A 21,423-nucleotide genomic window follows, 5' to 3' on the forward strand; every position below is an offset into this window, starting at 1 on the left:
ATCCTGTTTGCGTATACTTACGGATTTAGCTTCTCTGCGTTAACGTCTAGTCTATCGCACGTTGCACTCTTTGATGGGCGGTAAGCATAATCTTTATCAGTATGATCTTGATTTTCATTCTACATGTTGATGTTTTCTATGAACTATGGATATTTGTCTTATCTTGCACAAGATGGCAAATGTGGAAGAAAACTGCTGCTGCGTCTAAAGCTCTGTTTGGGGATGTGCACACAAGAATAATGAAGAAGAACTATGATGAAGTGCCTCAATGGTGGCTCTAGCTTATCTTGGTTGTCTCATTCGCGCTTTCGCTCTACATTTGTGAAGGATTCGGTAAACAGCTTCAGCTTCCATGGTGGGGACTCTTACTATCCTGTTCCATAGCATTCTTCTTCACACTACCTGTTGGGGTGATTCAAGCAACCATAAACTCGGTATTTTCCATTACTTTACTGTCATTTTATGCATATATGACCCTGCGATTTGAGCTGTTTCTGATTGAATTTTGTAAAAAATCTGCAGCAACCAGGGCTTAATATGATTACAGAATTGATCATTAGGTGCATGTATTCCGATAAACCTCTAGCCACGGCAGCGTCATTTTCAAACTTAGTTGGGGGGTAAATTGGGTTTTTTTAAATCTTGGAGAGCTGGATAAGATTCATTACAACAAAGGGGGTTTTATGGAAATTTTTGATATAACATTAGACCTTTTTAATTAAAGAATTTTCATTAGGGGTTAAATTGAGATTTTTCTCATCCACGGTTTCTGATCGTGTAGTTTTTGAATTTTATATCCGTTTTTTCTGTTTTAGGTTTTTCTATATGTATTTTTCAAATTTCAAATTCGAGTTTTCAAATTTTGGTGTTTTTTGACACAACTTACGATGTAACGACGTTATTTCAGTTTCGTTTTTCCGGATTCGAATTTCAGTTCCGTTTTTTTGGATTTCACCATTTTAGGTTATATCGATTCGTATTTTCACGATATCCGAATGATTTTCCAAGTATCATCAACTTAAAGTATTTCAATGTATAGAATTCGAATTTCAATTCCGTTTTTTCGGATTTCACCATTTTAGGTTATATCGATTCGTATTTTCACGATTTCCGAATGAATTTCCGAGTATTGTCACTTTGAGGTATTTCAACGTATCGAATTCGAATTGTAACTCCTTTTTTTCGAATTTCACCATTTCAGGATATATCGAATCGTATTTTCATGATCTCCGAACGATTTTTCAATTATCGTCACTTTAAGGTATTTCAACGTTTAGAATTCGAATTTCAGTTCTGTTTTTTCGATATTCACCATTTTAGGATATATCGATTCGTATTTTCACGATTTCCAAATGATTTTCCGAGTATCGTCACTTTAAAGTATTTCAACGTATAAAATTCGAATTTCAGTTCCGTTTTTTCGGATTTCACCATTTAAGGTTATATCGATTCGTATTTTCACGATTTCCGAATAATTTTCTGAGTATCGTCACTTTAAGGTATTTCAACGTATCGAATTCGAATTGCAACTCCATTTTTTCGAATTTCACAATTTCAGGATATATCGAATCGTATTTTTATGATCTCCGAACGATTTTTTAATTATCGTCACTTTAAGGTATTTCAACGTATAGAATTTGAATTTCAGTTCCGTTTTTTCGGATTTCACCATTTTAGGTTATATCGATTCGTATTTTCATGATTTCCGAATGATTTTCCGAGTATCGTCACTTTAAAGTATTTCAACGTATAGAATTCGAATTTCAGTTCCGTTTTTTCGGATTTCACCATTTTAGGTTATATCGATTCGTATTTTCACGATTTCCGAATAATTTTCTGAGTATCGTCACTTTAAGGTATTTCAACGTATCGAATTCGAATTGCAACTCCATTTTTTCGAATTTCACAATTTCAGGATATATCGAATCGTATTTTTATGATCTCCGAACAATTTTTCAATTATCGTCACTTTAAGGTATTTCAACGTATAGAATTCGAATTTCAGTTCCGTTTTTTCGGATTTCACCATTTTAGGTTATATCGATTCGTATTTTCACGATATCTGAATGATTTTCTGAGTATCGTCACTTTAAGGTATTTCAACGTATAGAATTCGAATTTCATTTCCATTTTTTCGAATTTAACCATTTTAGGATATATCGATTCGTATTTTTACGATTTTCGAATGAATTTTCGAGTATCGTCACTTTGAGGTATTTCAACATATCGAATTCGAATTGCAACTCTGTTTTTTCGAATTTCATCATTTCAGGATATATCGAATCGTATTTTCATGATCTCTGAACGATTTTTCAATTATCGTCACTTTAAGGTATTTCAACGTTTAGAATTCGAATTTCAGTTCCGTTTTTTCGAAATTCACCATTTTAGGATATATCGATTCGTATTTTCACGATTTCCGAATGATTTTCTGAGTATTGTCACTTTAAGGTATTTTAACGTATGGAATTCGAATTGTAACTCCGTTTTTTCGAATTTCACCATTTCAGGATATATCGAGTCGTATTTTCATGATCTCCGAACGATTTTTCAATTATCGTCACTTTAAGGTATTTCAACGTATAGAATTCGAATTTCAGTTCTGTTTTTTCGGATTTCATCATTTTAGGTTATATCGATTCGTATTTTCATGATATCCGAATGATTTTCTGAGTATCGTCACTTTAAGGTATTTCAACGTATAGAATTCGAATTTCATTTTCGTTTTTTCGAATTTAACCATTTTAGGATATATCGATTCGTATTTTCACGATCTCTGAACGAATTTTTTATTATCGTCACTTTAAGGTACTTCAACGTATAGAATTTGAATTTCACATCCGTTTTTCAAATTTGACTATTTTAGGATATATCGATTCGTATTTTCAAAATTTTCGAACAATTTTCTGATTATCGTCACTTCAAGGTATTTCAACCTATAAAGTATGAATTTCAGTTTCGTTTTTTCTATTTTCCGTCATTTAAGGATAACTTTTTCGATTGTTAACATTCTACAGAAGTTGAACGTATAGAACTCGAATTTCTATTCTTATTTGTTAAGTTTTGTCATTTCCTTTTTAATTATTTGGTATTTCTCATCTTTATATGTTTTTTTCACTAATACATTTGTTTACATATTTATTTTTGTGAATATCTAACAAATTTTATGTGATTGTTACAAGATATTTCTCGCAAAAAAAGACGGATTGAGAGCGAGCTGCGCATTCCCGACGAGTCCAGACACTTCTGGGCAGATGCGATATCTCGTGCACAGCGTACGACATTATCCTGGATTTCTTCTACATTGACCCCTCGGCAGCTGCGACTATTTGAGAGGACGTGTTTCGGGTCCTTCCTTCGTTTACTCGAAACCAAATTCTGCGGGATATTGGTTCATGCATTTTTACTCCGACAGTTACATCCACCCTTTGCCAGAGACGAGTTTTGGTTTAGGGTTAGCGGGGTTGATGTGAGGTTTAGTCCGTTCGAGTTTGCGTTGGTGACAGGGCTTTCGTTTAGCCGCCGGACCGATGTTTCTTCATATATTCCTCGCTCCTCCGGACATAGGATCAGATCTACGTACTTTCGTGGTTGTTCGAAGGTGCAGTATCACGACATCGAGCGTGTTTTCTTGTCGAGGCCATGGGGGGATGATGATGTTGACGCTGTCAAGCTCGCCTTGTTGAATATTCTACACATGGTTTTGTTGGGCAATGATCGACGAAAGAAGGTGTCTACGGAGTACTTACAGTTAGTTGATCATTTGGACGGGTTTAATTCTTACCCGTGGGGCGTCGCTGTATGGCAGATGACATACGATTCTATGTCACAGGCGAGTGAGAGAGTCTGTTCCGGACGGATGCAGGAAATCCGTAAATACGACCTTTACGGATTTCCTTTCGCATTTCAGGTAAGTTTTATATTATTATTTATATATATTAATTGGCAAAAATATAAATTGCTTTATATTTACCTTGTAAATGATTATATTACAGTATTAGATATATGAGACTTTAGAGACGTTACACGATTGGATTGACCTTGTCGATCTCTATATGTCCCCACGGATGTTGAGGTGGCGTACGCGAGACGTCCCTGTTTGGACTCATATAGGTCGTATTTTCACTGGTGATCCGGTATGTACTAGTAAATTAATAAGTCGATTAATTCATTATATGTTACAATTATTTTGACTTATATATCTTCATCATTAGGAGGATGTCACATTCCCTCTTGAGCCATCATCGATCGAGGTGGGTTTACCGTGGTACGCTGAGATTCATGAGTACACCGGTTTACCCGATGCTGATTCTTCCTCATCTTCTTCGATTCCAACCGCGACTAGAGATGAGGCTCCTCCATCCTCGGGACCTTTAGATGTACCTGTAGAGACTCCACAGACACATGAGGAGCCTATTCAGCCTCCTGTTATGGAGCAGCCTATATGTTCCCCTGTTGTTCAGAGCCCACGGACGACAGACCATCCTGGATTGGAGGCCCACCCTAGCGTGGAGGAGCGTCCTGGAGTGGAGGACCGCACTACCCATCATGCCACAGAGCAGTGTCCCCGATTCGTATCACCCAATATTTCTACATCTGATGCTACCTTAGCGTAATGGGGTGCTACGATTTTACGTGAGATATCGAGTTTTTGCGATGATATCTCTTCCCAGATGACCCGATTACGTGACGATGTCTCTTCTCAGATGACTTGATTAGAGGATCGTATGACTCGTTTGGAGGACATCGTCACGCGTACATATCCAGCCTCCGTCGCTCAGGTTGTAAAACCACTTATAATTTATTACTTATATAAAATGTCTACAGTGTTATAATTCTGACAACTATTATTACATTCGCACAGGAGAGGGACGAGGATATCCCACCGACATCCCCCGTTGATACCGCAATACCATCCCGTCACCCACACGAGGTCCGTATGATGTTTGAAATTTATATTTATTGTTAAATGTCATTATTATATTATAGTATTGTTATATATGAAATATCACTAATTAAGTTATTATTACTAATATGTTAGGGTAGTTGCCCGGAGGATGCACCGGTTAGTCCTTCTGTTGCATCGATCGAGGGTTCTCCCCGAACACCTTCCCCGGAAGTTCAGGTTAACTTTATTTTTAAATTGTCATTGATTGATCTGTCTTTTCAATTATATTATTTATTTAATGATGTTTTGACTGTTTTTCAAGACGAGCGATTATGGTTACTTGCTGATATCCCGAGCTCGACCAAAAAAATTGTGGATATTGGTTCACAGGAGGAGGACTTCCAGGAGGACGATTTTGAGGCCATCCCTATTGAGGTATATCAATTATACTTAGTATATAAATAGTTGTATATACTGGTCATTGAGATGTTCAAAATTTGTATTCTCTAGTCTGCCGAGGGAGCACGCATGGTGGACTTGACCGTGTTCAAGATTCTCCAGCTAAACCTCCTCCCGCATATGTGGAGAAGGTAAGATAAATCGATTAATGCTAATTGTTGCGTAAAATGAATGATGAATTAATTATTTTTTTGGGATCATGCAGATGATTCGTACAGCACGTGGCCGGATCGTCCAGAAGGGTCCGCTGGTTCGCACCGCGTATACGAATCCACTCAAAGGGAGGGCGAAACGGCAACCTACGGCCATTCCATCCTCTGCCTCTGAGCGTGAGGAATCTTTCCTCACATGGTACACCAGCGCTGCGGCTTTCGACTCACATGATGTCTACTTCATCGGGTCAAATTCAAAGAACAGCTTCTGGAGGCTTGTTGTAGAGTTACGTTAATGGTTGACCGACGATGTGAGTTGTCTATACTATATAATTTGATAAAAAGCTACATATATTTATTAATAACTAACACGTGAACTTGTTTATACCATTTTAGCATGTGGATTCCTTTTTGGCTTTATTACGTCGGCAGCAGGACGATCACCTGTCGACTATCTCACAGCGTTGGACGACTACCCACACATTCTTCGGAGGCCATATTGAGATGGCCTGGAAGAGTTGGAAGACCACACCGATTGGAGAGTTTGAGTTTTCGGGGCTCTTTATGAGGATGGTTAATGCATTGTACACCCCGGGATTGTTGTACAAACCATGGGGGATGGTCGATTAGGTAGAGTTTATATATATTTCTATTATATTCAATTGGTTAACGACAACGAATTGTAACTAAAATGTCTCATTGTTTATAGGTTTTCATCCCTATAAACTTCGAGAACGCACATTGGGTCGTCGGAGTTATAGATTTCCGTGAGTGGTCGATTACGGTGTATGATTCAGATGTTTCATATTCGGGGAATATAGGGACTCTGGAGCAGCGCATGCGACCGTACATGACCTTTATTCCCGCGTTATTAGAGGCGACGACTTTTTGGACAGCTTCTAGGAGGACTCCACGACGTGATCCCCTCACTTTACATCGAGCGTCGGATGTCCCTCAGCAGGGGTTGGGCTCCGGTGACTGTGACGTTTTTATGTTGCGATTTTTTGAGTGTTTGCCGTTGGCACGGAGCTACGTTTTTCCCCGAGAGTCGTCTACCTCTATGCGTCGACGATTAGCGACACAGTTGTATTTTCATTGTATCGAGTAGCTCACGGATGTATATTTATCATTATTTCTATGTTTAGATGTATATATTTATTGTATTTTCATATGTATATGATATACTTTATTTGTGGTTATATATGAATGTGTATCGTATTTGAGTTCATTTTTTAAATAATCTTGTCATAAAAAAACAATAAAATCCTTATCTAAAAGTTAAAATTCGAATTCTAAAAGTTGAAATACCCTAGAACGGAAACAATCAGAAAATCCTTCAGAAATCTGAAAAATACGAGTCGATATCTCGTCAAATGGTGTAATTCGAAAAAACTGAACTTAAATTTGAATTCTAAAAGTTGAAAAACCCTAGAATGACAACAATCAAAAAATCCTTCAGAAATCTGAAAAATACGGGTCGATATCTCGTAAAACGGTGGAATCCAAAAAAACAAAACTGAAATTCAAATTCTAAAAGTTGAAAAACCCTAGAATAGCAACAAACGGAAAATCCTTCGGAAATCTGAAAAATACGAGTCGATATCTCGTCAAACGATGAAATTCGAAAAAACTGAATTAAAATTCGAATTCTAAAAGTTGAAAAACCCTAGAATGGTAACAATCAAAAAATCCTTCAGAAATCTGAAAAATACGGGTCGATATCTCGTAAAACGGTGAAATCTGAAAAAACGAAACTGAAATTCAAATTCTAAAAGTTGAAAAACCCTAGCATGGCAACAAACGGAAAATCCTTCAGAAATCTGAAAAATACGAGTCGATATCTCATCAAACGGTGAAATTCGAAAAAACTGAATTAAAATTCGAAATCTAAAAGTTGAAAAACCCTAGAATGACAACAATCGAAAATCCTTCAGAAATCTGAAAAATACGGGTCGATATCTCGTAAAACGGTGAAATCCAAAAAAACAAAACTGAAATTTAAATTCTAAAAGTTGAAAAACCCTAGAATGGCAACAAACGGAAAATCCTTCGGAAATCTGAAAAATACAAGTCGATATCTCGTCAAACGGTGAAATTCGAAAAAACTGAATTAAAATTCGAATTCTAAAAGTTGAAAAACCCTAGAATGGCAACAATCAGAAAATTCTTCAGAAATCTGAAAAATACAAGTCGATATCTCGTAAAACGGTGAAATCCGAAAAAATGGAACTGAAATTCAAATTCTAAAAGTTGAAAAACCCTATAATGGCAACAAACAGAAAATCCTTCGAAAATCTGAAAAATACGAGTCGATATCTCGTCAAACGGTGAAATTCGAAAAAACTGAACTAAAATTCGAATTCTAAAAGTTGAAAAACCCTAAAATGGCAACAATCGAAAAATCCTTCAGAAATCTAAAAAATACGAGTCGATATCTCGTAAAACGGTGAAATCTGAAAAAACAAAACTGAAATTCGAATTCTAAAAGTTGAAAAACCCTAGAATGGCAACAAACGAAAAATCCTTCGGAAATCTGAAAAATACGAGTCGATATCTCGTAAAACGATGAAATTCGAAAAAACGGAACTGAAATTCGAATTGTAAAAGTTGAAAAACCCTAGAATGGCAACAAACGGAAAATCCTTCAGAAATCTGAAAAATACGAATCGATATATCGTAAAACGGTGAAATTCGAAAAAACGGAACTGAAATTCGAATTCTAAAAGTTGAAAAATGAAAATGCCTTTACAATGTAAAATATCCAAAAACCCCTCATATTTATCTAAAATTATTTTAACCCCCATAAGGAGTGAGGGGAGTTATATAAATGAAGGGATGGGTAATTTTGACATTTTAGAAAAAGTTTGAAATAAATAAATAAATATCAAAACGCCTTTATAATATAAAATATCCAAAAACCTCTCATATTTATCTAAAATTACATTAAAACCCCATAGTAAGTGGGAGAGTTATATGAATATGAGGAGAATGGTAGTTTTGGTATTAAAAAAAGTCATAGGTATTTTTTTTTTGAAACAGTGATTTTGGGCATTTTGGCTTGAAAATAGTGATTTTGGCTATTTTTGCTTAATGGGAGGGCATTTTGGCCATTTTTTATAATTTCCCTTTATTTTCTATCCATTTATTAAAGTAGTACAATACTTTTCATAGGAAAGTTATTTTTCAATTTAAAAAAAAATCAGAAATAAATGCATATAGTAGTTTTTGTATTTTTGGTGGAAATAACACCGACTATTAAATGAAACTTCTTTCATGGCTTACAACTGGGATTATTTATTACACGGCCAACCATATGAAGAAATAAAAGGCTTAAGTATTTGATGGAAAGATGTAAACGATGTAACGTTTTAACTTTGGTCAAATGATACCTTTTTAGTATAAAATGTTTACTTTCACAAGCTTAAATATTATTTTTAAGAGTAATATTATATGTATATTTTTTAATATATAATTTGGGTATATAAATAATATATCATTATAATTAAATATTTTTTTATTCTTAATTTAAAATTATTTAATTACATAAAGATATATTATATATGTACTAAACATGTGCATATATAATTTTATTGCATTTTTTTCTTTATAAAATATCTATAATATAATTTGAGTAGTATTATATATATAATAATCATATGTTATAATATAACTAGGTAGTTTTTAATAATAAATAAAATAATATTTAATTATATAATAATATATTATTATTTGTTAATATAATTTTATTTCTATAATTAATAGCACTTTTAGAAATTATAGACCTGATGGTATAAATAAATTCAATTTGACTTGGATTATTTTATATTTTCCTGTGTTTACCTCCTTTCTAATTCTCCAAGGGCATCTTTTGAGCAACTCTTTTCTTTAATCCCTCGAGAAATATGATAGGTCAAATAAAAATGACCCTTTAATAGAGAATAAGTTATAATCTATTATAAATGACCCTCGAGAAATATGATATGTCAAATATGATAGTCATTTAAGTCATTTCATCCATCTAAGACTATAAATTGAAGACTCTTTAATAGAGAATAAGTTAGAGATTACTAATATAAAATCTTATACTCATTTCTTCTCTAATTTCTCTCACAAGTTTATAATTCAAATTCTTGAGAGATATATTGATGCTCATTTTCTTATATTGGCATTTATAAACATCATTTTTTTCTATATTCAAACAAACTTGGGTGAAATCCTGGATAACAATTATGGTGGGTGCAATTTGGGATTATTAGCAATTTGGGGTTTTTTAATAACTTATTGAAATCCAATATTTTATTTTTTATAACTCAAACTTAACATATCAACATGAAATTGTCACTAGAAAAATAAAAATTTTACTTAGAAAACTTGAAGCAATGGAGCAGCACTGCATTGAATCCTTAGAGAATGAGTGATGAGGTAATAAGGAAGAATGAGTGAAGAAAAATAAGAAGGGAGGTGAAAAATCCAATTGAGGGATAAAAGTTAGGGATTTGGAAGTTTTTGGGCTGTTTAAACTTTAAAGAAGTAAGGGTGGGCTGCTCAAACTTAAAAAAGAAACCAAAATAAGAATAGGCCGATAAAAGAAATAAGGGTGGATTGCTCAAAAATTAAAAATCTAAAAAATAAGAATAAAGGTAGGCCTATATAGAAAACTAAGAATGGGTCTGCTCAAACTTCTTAAAAAAAATTTAGAATTAAGAGTGGCCTGGACCTACCCTAAAGTTCCGCCCCTAAAGTAAGGGTGGGCTGCTCAAACTTAAAAAAGAAACCAAAATAAGGATAGGCCCGATAAAAGAAATAAGGGTGGATTGCTCAAAAATTAAAAATCTAAAAAATCAGAATAGAGGTAGGCCTATATAGAAAACCAAGAATGGGTCCGCTCAAGCTTCTTTAAAAAAATGGCCAAAGAACTCTTTCCCACCCAAGGTATGCTGTATTATCAAGTTTTCTTTTTTTAACTTTAAAAATTCTAAATACCTATTATGAGTAGTTAAAATTAACGGTAGTAAGGGTAAAATCGTTATTTTATCTATAATATTAAAAATAAACTAAAATATAATCTTTTTTTGTTTCTCTAAACTTTAAAAATTAAAAGTTTTTCCTAATCTAAGTTTTAAAAAATAACAGTTTTTTCTTAGGATTTTGTTTCTAGGTCTCCGGCTCTATTACCGATGACCTCTCCCTCCTAAAGCTTCCTCCCCCTCCGGCGGTCTCTCTCCTCCCATTTGAACGTCCTATTTACATCAGAGAAATTGTAAAAAACAAAGAGTTTCGTCGAAGAAGATGGCATGTCTTTATCTTCCACGGCTTCTCCGACATCGATCGGATATCCAAATGAGAGGAGAGAGACTGTCAAAGGGAGAGGAAGCTTCGGAAGGGAGAGACCGCTGACAATGAAGTTGAAGATGGTATCGGAGATCTGGAAACAAAACCCTAGGGGGAAACTGTTATTTTTTGAAACTTAGGTTAGAGGAAAATTTTAGTTTTTAAAATTTAGGGGGGCAAAAAAAATAAAATTTTAAAGAGTTAGAGTTTCGTTAATTTTAACTACTTATAGATGGGTATTTGAGATTTTCAAAGTTAAAGGGGGGAAATGGGGAATACAACATACCTTGGGTGGGAATTGTGCTTTGGCCTTAAAAAAATTTAGAATTAATTGTGGCCTGGGCCTATCCTAAAGTTCCGCTCCTAAAGAGAATTCTTTCTTCTATATAAGCAGAAGTCCGCAAACAGTTGAAGCATTCCTCAATATCTTGGCTTGGAGAGAAGGCTGAACAGAAATGGAGAAAATGTCCAAAGTTGCAGTGAAGGTTGTGCTTGTGATGATAATGGTGATGGTTTTGACAGCCATGCCATCTTTTGTAGAAGGTGCTAGAGTCCTGTCTGCTTCTGCTCCTGCTCATGTGGATTTCCGGCGTTGTCGTTGTGGAAGTGCACCATTTCCGTGTTGCATTGCTAACGACAAGTGACTGTTGTATTTTTTTTTTTCCACCTTTATTAAGATTTTGGATCCTATGTCCAATCTTTTATCTTAATAATAAGATTCTACATTTCTAGATTTTTATTTCTTCTTCTTCATTTTTTAAGTAAGATTCCGACAGATAAATTGTTATTTCGTATTTCTAATGATTCTTTCAGTGGAATATTACAATCAGCGTTATGTTCAATATTTTCGTATGAGGTTTGGCCAAATCACTATTTCACACCCACGGTGTGATGCAACGACATGTCCCACCTTTTAAATTTAAAAAGCTATGTTCTCTATTTCACTGAAAGGTCGTTGTCTAAGCTCAAGCTTGGCTTTAGTATTTTGATAAACCTTGAGGCCAAAAATTTGTAGATGAGGTATTCAGAAAGGAAACATATAAATGTATATAATTATATATCTAAAATAGATACATATAATATTATTTATTATTTTGATTTATAGATAAATAAACAATTAAATCAGTAGTTAATTGTATAATAATATATCAATTTATTTATATTTGTACATGAACTTTTGAAACCGCGGATAATTGCTCAAAGTAACTTGGTTATTGTGTTGGGGATAGTGATTTTTAGTTACTTGATAAGGCAACCTCGGTGGGAATGAGTTGAAAAATTGAGAAGATGAGCTGTTGAGTAACAATGTGTACATTTTTGAATTGAAGGTACGCCGGTTTATTTGTATCCGTTCGTAAATTTGTACAGCTTCCATGCCATATAAGGAGAGCGTTGACTGTATGAAGTTGGAAAGCTAGAATTCGATAATATTAGCCATTTATATGTATCATTTATTAGCCATAATTAGGCCATTTTAAGAAGTGTTACAGTGTAATTTGAAAAAGAAATTTAATCTTACGAAACGGAAAAAATAATATACACAAAATCAGAATAATATCGAATCAGATTGAATTAAATCATAATCAAAATCAAATCAGAATCGGATCTAGTTAGTATCAAAATCAAAATCAGAATGTGACCGAAAGAGAAAGTAAATATTATTTAACATAACCAGCCATGTTGATCTAGATTTATTGACTTTGATTTCTTTCCTTTTCACCTCTTCCACCAAACACACTTAGCTTTTAAGTAATGAAGAAATAAATGGGCTTAATATTTTGTATGTGATATGCTCCTAGAAAAGACTTCGATCCAGCGTTCAATTTTCCTACACACAAGTATCCTTCATCATATGAAATAATTCTAAAGAAATAAAACCTTTTGTTGGGCCAAAGCCACCACCAAAATAGGATAGGTCATGCTATAGACACGATCATTCTTAATGCAATCAAATTGGCTATCATCATCATCCTAGTTACAATGAGGGTTCTCCAAGGAAACTTTCTAATAAGAAAATTAAGCTCTGGGATCATATATGGGATCCTCCTCAAACCCTAGCTCACTCAAACAAAGAATCTCCATCACTAAACTATAAAAGTTTTCAACATGGTTTCTGATGTTTGATTTCAGTAAAATCTTCTCCATTTATTTCTCTATTTTGATATGGATTCATCGTCTTGAAATAAAGAAACTTTTCATTTCTCTATTTAAATTTCTTTTCGTACAGGCCACTACCATTGACTTTTCTCCTGTACATATAAATCAAATACCAGCTTCTGTTTGGAAAAAAACATGGTAAGAAATATATATGAAGTTGGCAAGTTGCAATATTTTTTTTAACGAACTAAGACTGTCAGGCCCCAAATTTTGAAGATATCAAAGGACCCATTTTACCTAGCAATGAATTCAATTTAAAATTATATTATTATAGAAAAATTCTTATAACAATTATTCCACACATGAACCATCAGTTTCCAATTAATATCATTTAAATCTTATAATCTGAGTTAAACGGAGAACAATTAACAAAATTTATAAACCATACTTGAAAAGAAAAACCAAAGCAATTTGAGAGATTTGTGTCATCAAATAATGGAAAAGCAATTTAACTTTTTCATATTGTATGAGGATTTTTTTCGTTAACGTAGTTTAATTTTAGGTGGAGCATGATTTGTGCCATTAAATAACGGAAAAGTGATTTGGCAACATGCATGAATTTTCTTTATGGTTTATATAGAGTCTTTCTTGTTGCTTAATCTTTAGTTGGGCTGATTCGAACTCGAATTCAAACATTCGAGTTTATTCTGATTCAAATAGAATTCAGAAGTTAAATTATTTTCAATTAAATTTGCGTCTCAGAGTTTGGATTTTGAATTGGACCTTGTAAGCCAGTTTGTTTACACTTTGACCTGCTTAAATGCAATCTATTAAATACACTTTCATACTTTAATTTGTGTATTTTTTTTGAAAGACAATTTTATTGGATGCAACTTTGGTTGGTAGCGTCAACATGAAACATACAAAACTAGTCATATTTTAGGGGTGCATAAAAAATTAGTACGTCATGCAATATAATTTTTATTGGTCTATATTGATAATTTTATTGATACAGGCTGATATAGTTTTCTGAAAAGTGAGAGTAATGTTTGAGAGATTTGAAAACTTATTTTAACGTTAATTTTTTCAATAAGATATGACAGATAAAAAATACACAATATAAAACATCCATGACATGGTCGGTGCACAAATGAAATAGGCCTTTGATACACACTAATAACAAATTTTCCTCTTTTTTTAATTCATTTTTCTGTTTGTTGATGTAGGAGGTGAGGAAATTGATGATAACCCAATAGAGGAAGTGAGGCTCACAGTTCCAATTATTGATGATCCCGAACAACCAGCTTTAACTTTCCGAACATGGGTTCTGGGACTGTCTTCATGTTTCCTTTTAGCATTTGTAAACCAGTTTTTTGGTTACCGCCAGAATCAGCTGTTTGTAGGTTCAGTTTCAGCTCAAATTCTTGTCTTGCCAATCGGAAGACTAATGGCTGCAACTCTTCCAAACATACAATTCCGAATCCCTTTCACGCCATGGTTGTTTTCACTGAATCCGGGGCCCTTTAACCTGAAGGAACATGCGTTGATCACCATTTTTGCCAGCTGTGGCTTCAACGGTGTTTATGCAGCGGGCATCGTCACAATTGTCAAGGCTTTCTATCACAGACAGCTGAACCCAGTTGCTGCAATGTTGTTGGTTCAAACAATTCAGGTAGATTTTCGTAAATATGTATCGGGGTCAAGGGGGTCTGCTGATCCCATTGGTTTAGTATATATAAATAGCCTAAAATTTTTCATTGACCCTCTTAAATTTCATTATTTCTTTATTGACTTTGATTTCTTAAGTTTTATTTCTGGCCCCCCGCTGCCTGTTTGATTCCTAATTTGAGCTTGATTCGTTTGTTTTTTATTTGTAATTCAGTTGCTTGGATATGGATGGGCTGGTTTATTCAGAAAGTACCTTGTTGATTCTCCATACAGGTGGCGGCCAGCAAACCTGGTACAGGTCTCTCTGTTCAGGTATATTCACAGCAAAACCATTTGCCAAAACCTGAAGTTTTCAGCTACTTTCTGGCACTGATATATTTGCTATCGGCAGGGCATTGCATGAAATGGAAAAGAGGCCTAGAGGAGGGGTAACCAGGCTACAATTTTTTCTCCTTGTTTCAATAACAAGCTATGCGTACTACATCATTCCAGGCTATCTTTTCCCATCACTAAGCGCTCTCTCCTTTTTGTGTTGGATATGGAAAGACTCCATCACTGCACAGAAGATTGATTCAGGCTTGAATGGCCTAGGCATTGGTTCTTTTGGCCTTGATTGGTCTACTGTTGCTGGCTTCTTTGGAAGTCCTCTGGCCACTCCCTTCTTTGCCATTGCTAATATATTCGTTGGGTTCTTTTTGTACCTCTGTGTGCTTGTTCCAATTTCTTACTGGTATATGATGCCCAGAAGTTCGCCTTATTTTCCTCTTACACTTTTGACTCTAATGACCAAACTTACAACATCAGCAGAATCATCAATGAGAAAACGTTCGAGTTCGACAAGGCTGGCTATGATCAGTATGGCAAACTCTGTCTTAGTATCCTGTTTGCATATACTTACGAATTTAGCTTCGCTGCGTTAATGTCTAGTCTTTCGCATGTTGCACTCTTTGATGGACAGTAAGCATAATCTTTATCAGTAAGATCTTTATTTTTCATTCTACATATTGATGTTTCTTATGAACTATGGATAATTGTCTTGTCTAGCACAATATGGAAAATGTGGAAGAAAGCAACTGGTGCGTCTTCGCTCTATGTTTGTGAAGGATTCGGTAGAAAGTTTCAGCTTCCATGGTGGGGACTCATACTGTCCTGTTTCATAGCGTTCTTCTTCACATTACCTGTTGGGGTGATTGTAGCAACCACAAACATGGTATTTTCGATTGCTTGAGTGTCATTTTATGCATATATGACATGAAGATTCGAGCTATTTCTGAATGAATTGTGTACTAAATCTACAGTAACCAGGGCTTAATGTGATTACAAAGTTGATCATTGGATACATGTAACTTGGTAGGTCTCTTGCCAATGTGGTTTTCAAGACCTATGTTTTTATCAGTATATCTCAAGTTCTCAGTTTCATTGGAGACTTCAAATTAGGCCATTATATGAAAATTTGTCTAAAATCTATGTTCATTGTACAGGTAATTCAATAAGTTTTTTCAGATTTTTTTTATGCTAATTTATTTCCTTTCACCCTGTCACTATGTGTTTTCAATTAATAGGAACTATAATTGTTTCAACTATTTGTTTTGGCACGTCTTGGTGGCTCTCACAACCGTTCCCTACATTTGTGACACAAATTTGCTATCAAAAGGGAGTCCCTGGACATATCTCGGAGATGATGTTTTTTACAATGCTTCAATCATCTAAGACATTGTAGGACCTCTCAGAATGTTTACGAAAAAAGGTGTCTATTCGAAACTCAACCGGTTCTTTCTAATAGGCCTACTCACCCCACTTCCTAGATGACTCCTCTCACGAAAGTACCCTGAAAAGAAGTGGATCAAGAACATCCACACACCGCTCATCCTTCCACGGCCACTGGGCATGCCATCAGCCAAAGCTGTGCATTGCCTGAGCTGGGGAGCTGTTGGAATCCTGTTCAACTACTACATTTTCAGGAGGTATAAATTCTGGTGGGCTAGATACAATTACATTTGATCGGCTGCTCTGGATGTTAGGTTTGCCATCATGGGTGTGTTGCTCTATATCACTCTTCAATCTTATGACATTTTTGACCCAGAACGCTGGAGTTTGGACAACTCTGACCATTGCCCTCTGGCTAAGTGCCCCATTGCTCCTGGAATTGAAGTTCACGGATGCCCTGTGCATTGACATTTCTTAAATTCCTCAGGAAGCTTTCAGAAATTCTCCTTTGCAATCTCCTTGAATGATATATATCGTACACATTATTTACATGTAATTTGTTAGTAAGTTTAGGCTTTCTTGATTGGCTAGAAAAAAAATCAGAAAGTGAATTGAGTCAAATTATGGTCATACTGTCTTAATATAAATTTATGTTTGATTATTAATCTTCATTGTTGTATTAATTATATTAGACTAAAATGGTATTTTATAATCTCTTTCAATTCGAATATTTGAATCAACTCAAACTTAATTCATTCATCCAAACGAGTTTAATCAATGACTTTAAGTCAATTTGTTTAATTGGAATTTGGATAAATCAAATTAAATCCAACACTATCTGTAAACCCATATTTACCCATTTCAAATATGGGTTGGGTAACACCTAACCCGTTTTTGATAATGGTTGCCGACAACTTGCTGGGCCCTTTTCGTTTTGCCTAAGAAAGATGCTAGGATTAAAACGTAACAATAAAACCATCTCCTAAAACAGAGAGTTACCAACACGCACAACGACGCGCGTAGGGATTTGCTCCAAAAAAACTGTTTACAACACAAAATCAAAGTCCAACCCGAACTGTCTTTTTCATCGTTCAGATCAAAGGACTGAATCCTCAAAAAACTTCTCTTCTTCCCCAAAATTTACATGTAATTTGTAAAAACCTAACCCTGCAAATATTCCCATTTGAGACATTGTCTTTGAGCTTTAAACCTCAGTTTTTGGTGATTTTTGAGACGCCCATTCATGATTAATCAAGAGAAAGTGAGAATTTTGTAGTGGGTTTTTGATGGGGGCAGAGAAGCTATGGCTTTTCACTCTGTTTTCAGCTGCATTACTGTCACTCTTGTTACTGTTACTCTACTCTTTCTCAACTTTTAGCAATTCTTCTTCAAAGCCTTTCCCTTCTATAATTCATCACGGGGCTCACTATCCTCCGGCTTTTGGTTACTATATCTCGGGGGGTAGGGGTGATAAGGACCGCATCTTTCGTTTGCTTCTCGCGACTTATCATCCGAAAAATCGGTATTTGTTGCATCTGGGAGTTGATGCGTCGGAGGAAGAGAGATTGAGGCTCGTTGCGGCGGTTATGCCGGTTCCGGCGATTCGGACTTTTGGGAATGTTGACGTTGAGGAGAAGCCTGATATACTATCTTACATGGGGTCCAGTAATTTGGCTGCCATTCTTCGTGCGGTTGCCATTTTGTTGAAGGTTGATAAGGGTTGGAATTGGTTTGTTTATTTGAGTGCTGCTGATTATCCTCTTGTTACTCAAGATGGTATGCTTTTTTTTCTTAATTTATTTTATTTTTATATTTCAAGTGTTTGATCTTTTTGTGTTTTGGTTTAATGGGTTTTTGGTTATAAGTTGAGGGTGAATTTTTGTGGGAAACTTTGAATTGTTTTAGTCTTGGGAAATATTGAATATGATTTTAAAGGATGATACCGTTTAGTAAAGTTTTTGTCAGTTTCTTGATGGTATCCATAACACTCTTATTATCATGTTTGAGCTCAGTTGGGTTGATAGATGCCTGAGATATCATGTATGAACCTAATTAATATATGTATGATTTTGATTGAAAGTTTGTTAAATGTACACTCAAGTCTCAACACAAGAACACAAAGTATTTGCGTAGAAAACTCGAAAAAACAACAGATAGATTATGAATGAAGCAAATTACAACGTTTGTATCTGATATACTTTCGCTCTACATTTGTGAAGGATTCGGTTAACAGCTTCAGCTTCCATTTTGGGGACTCTTACTATCCTGTTCCATAGCATTCTTCTTCACATTACCTGTTGGGGTGATTCAAGCAACCACAAACTTGGTATTTTCCATTACTTTACTGTCATTTTATGCATATATGACCCAACGATTCGAGCTGTTTTTGATTGAATTTTGTAAAAAATCTGCAGCAACCAGGGCTTAATATGATTACAGAGTTGATCATTGGGTACATGTATCTCGATAGACTTCTAGCCAATGTGGTTTTCAAGACCTATGGCTATATCAGTATGATTGAAGCTCTTAGTTTCGTTGAAGACTTCATATTAGGTTAGGTCACTTTATGAAAATCCCTCCGAAGTCAGAATTCATTGTATACGTAATTCAATAAGTTTTTGCTTTTCAGTTTTTTTTTATGTTAATGTCTTTCCTTTAACCCTGTCACTATGTATTTTCAATTGGTAGGAACTATAGTTGCATTAATTGTCTATTTTAGCACATCTTGTTGGCTCCTCACAATAGTTGCCCACATTTGTGACATAAATTTGCTACCAAAGAGAAGTCCTTGAACATGTCAATGCTTCAATCATCTGGGGCATTGTAGGACCTCTTTGAGTGTTCATGAAAGAAGGTATCTACTCGAAACACAACTGGTTCTTCCTAATAGGCCTACTTGCCCCAGTTCTCGAATGACTCCTATCATGAAAGAAGTGGATTAAGAACATCCTGATGCAAACTCTTTACATATTTCCAACGACACTGTTTAGCTAATGATTACATAATACGACAGCCATGCTAACGTTTCCTGCCTGCATTTCTCAATACTTGCATTCTCCCTCCTTTTGTGTCAATTCACCTTATTCCTCTTGTGCAGTTTGCATCAGGATGTTCTTGATCCACTTCTTTTTAGGGTATTTTCGTGATAGAAGCCATTCAAGAACTGGGGCAAATAGGCCTATTAGGAAGAACCAGTTGAGTTCCGGGTAGACATCTTCTTTCGTGAACATTCGGAGAGGTCCTACAATGCCTCAAATGATTGAAGCATTGTAGAAAACATCGTCTCTAGGACATGTCCAAAGACTTCCCGCTAACAATAAATTTGTGTCATAAATGTAGGGAACTATTATGAGGAGCCACGAGGATGTGCGAAAGTAGACAGTTGAAGCAACTATAGTTCCTACCAACTAAAAATACATAGTGACAGGGTTAAAAGAAAGACATTAGCATAAAAAAAACTGAAAAACAAAAACTTATTGAATTACCTATACAATAAACATTGATTTCAGAGGGATTTTCATATAGTGACCTAATTTGAAGTCTTCGATGATACGAGAACTTGAGACATACTGATAAAGACATAGGTCTTAAAGGATTTGGTAAACAGTTTCAGCTTCCATGGTGGGGACTCGTACTTTCCTGTTTTATAGCACTCTTCTTTACATTACTTGTTGGGGTGATTGTAGCAACCACAAACATGGTATTTTGAATTACTTTACTTTCATTTTATGGATATATGACATAATGATTTGAGCTATTTTTGAATGAATTGTGTGATAAATCTGTAGCAGCCCGAGCTTAATGTGATTACAGAGTTGATTATTAGGTACATGTATTTTGGTAGGTCTCTTGCTTATGTGGTTTTCAAGACCTATGTTTTTATTTGTTTGTCTCAAGCTTTTAATTTTATCGGAGACTTTTAATTAGGTCACTATATGAAAATCCTTCTGAAATCAATGTTCATTGTACAAGTAATTCAATAAGTCTTTGTTTTTTAGATTTTGTTTTTATGCTAATATCTTTCCTTTAACCCTGTCATTATGTATTTTCAGTTGGTAGGAACTACAGTTGTGTTAACTCTCTACTTTGGCACATCCTGGTGGATGCTCACAACAGTTCTCCACATTTGTCACACAAATTTGCTACCAGAGGGGAGTCCCTGGACATGTCCTAGAGACGATGTTTTCTACAATGCTTCAATCATCTAAGGCATTATAGGATCTCTTCGAATGTTCACGAAAGCGGGCATCTATTTGAAACTCAACTAGTTCTTCCTAGTAGGCCTACTTGCCCCAGTCCTTGGATGGCTCCTGTCATGAAAATACCCTAAAAAGAAGTGGATCAAGAGCATCATGCTATATAGATGAAGTCATTGGCAATTTCAAAGATGTCAACATTTGATGTTGGGAAGGTTTTCTCTAAAATAGGATGTGATTATTGATTTGTTTGGTTCTTGTTGATCATAATTCTAATAAAATTAAGAGGGTAAATAGCATCTCATTCAAGAACTTTAAAAACTATTTATACTTTTCTAAAATTTAGGGTTGATATTTAAGTTGAAAGACTATTTTTCATCTGGAGTTGACAAATTCTCATCTTTTAAGTAATAGACTTAAATTGAGTCAATTTGGCTTGATTGTAGCTAAATTCAAATTGAAATTTTAATTTGATAATTCAATTTGTGTTTAATTTGAATTCTCTCTCAATAATAAAGTTCATCTTATTAGAAATATTATTTATCTGTTAATAATATTATTTATTATACCAATAATTTTTTAATGATATTTTCAATCAAAACAGATTTGGTTTGAATTTATTATAATAGATTTAAATTAAACTCAATTTTAAGTTAACTAATGGTATAAGTTTGAAAATTTTATTTTCTATTCATTTATTAAAGCCGTACAATACTTTTAATAGGAAAAGCTATTTTTCAATTTAAAAAAAAATAAGAAATAAATGCATAAAGTAGTTTTTTTCTTTTTGGTGGAAATAACACCGACTATTAAATGAAACTTCTTTCATGGCTTACAACTGGGATTATTTATTACATGGCCAACCATATGGAGAAATATAAGGCTTAAGTATTTGATGGAAAGATGTAAATCATGTAACGTTTTA

The 21,423-nt window shown here is 34.6% G+C and overlaps 1 protein-coding gene, 1 long non-coding RNA gene and 1 pseudogene across 5 annotated transcripts; all 3 read left to right on the forward strand.

The window, feature by feature from the left end:
- Positions 1–5,283: 5,283 nt before the first annotated feature.
- LOC123193632 lies at positions 5,284–5,573 on the forward strand. The gene is made up of 3 exons (XR_006497113.1): positions 5,284–5,323; positions 5,399–5,478; positions 5,553–5,573. It is a non-coding gene; the product is annotated as an uncharacterized LOC123193632 (long non-coding RNA).
- Positions 5,574–11,285: 5,712 nt separating this feature from the next.
- LOC123199050 lies at positions 11,286–16,770 on the forward strand (annotated as a pseudogene).
- Positions 16,771–17,363: 593 nt separating this feature from the next.
- LOC123193584 (beta-glucuronosyltransferase GlcAT14C-like) lies at positions 17,364–20,991 on the forward strand. Of its 4 annotated transcripts, XR_006497109.1 has the most exons (4): positions 17,941–18,078; positions 18,522–18,628; positions 18,717–18,855; positions 20,355–20,991. XR_006497109.1 is itself a non-coding variant. In XM_044606627.1 (2 exons), exons 1-2 carry the CDS (start codon positions 17,589–17,591, stop codon positions 20,474–20,476), a joined length of 612 nt encoding a protein of 203 aa, XP_044462562.1. In that variant the 5' UTR covers positions 17,364–17,588; the 3' UTR covers positions 20,477–20,991. The 4 variants fall into 4 exon arrangements, 1 of the variants encoding a protein (XP_044462562.1); XR_006497107.1 differs by lacking the exon at positions 18,717–18,855 and having other exon boundaries at positions 17,368–18,078; XM_044606627.1 differs by lacking the exons at positions 18,522–18,628; positions 18,717–18,855 and having other exon boundaries at positions 17,364–18,078.
- Positions 20,992–21,423: the final 432 nt, after the last annotated feature.

This window comes from Mangifera indica, chromosome 1, assembly GCF_011075055.1.
Source record: "Mangifera indica cultivar Alphonso chromosome 1, CATAS_Mindica_2.1, whole genome shotgun sequence".
Classification (NCBI taxonomy): domain Eukaryota; kingdom Viridiplantae; phylum Streptophyta; class Magnoliopsida; order Sapindales; family Anacardiaceae; genus Mangifera; species Mangifera indica.

Coding starts and splice junctions, on each gene's coding strand:
- LOC123193584 (XM_044606627.1), top strand. CDS start 17,589: ATGGGGGCAGAGAAGCTATGGCTTTTCACTCTGTTTTCAGCTGCATTA. Junction 18,079..20,354: donor TCCTCTTGTTACTCAAGATG/GTATGCTTTTTT, acceptor ATGTATTTTCAG/TTGGTAGGAACTACAGTTGT.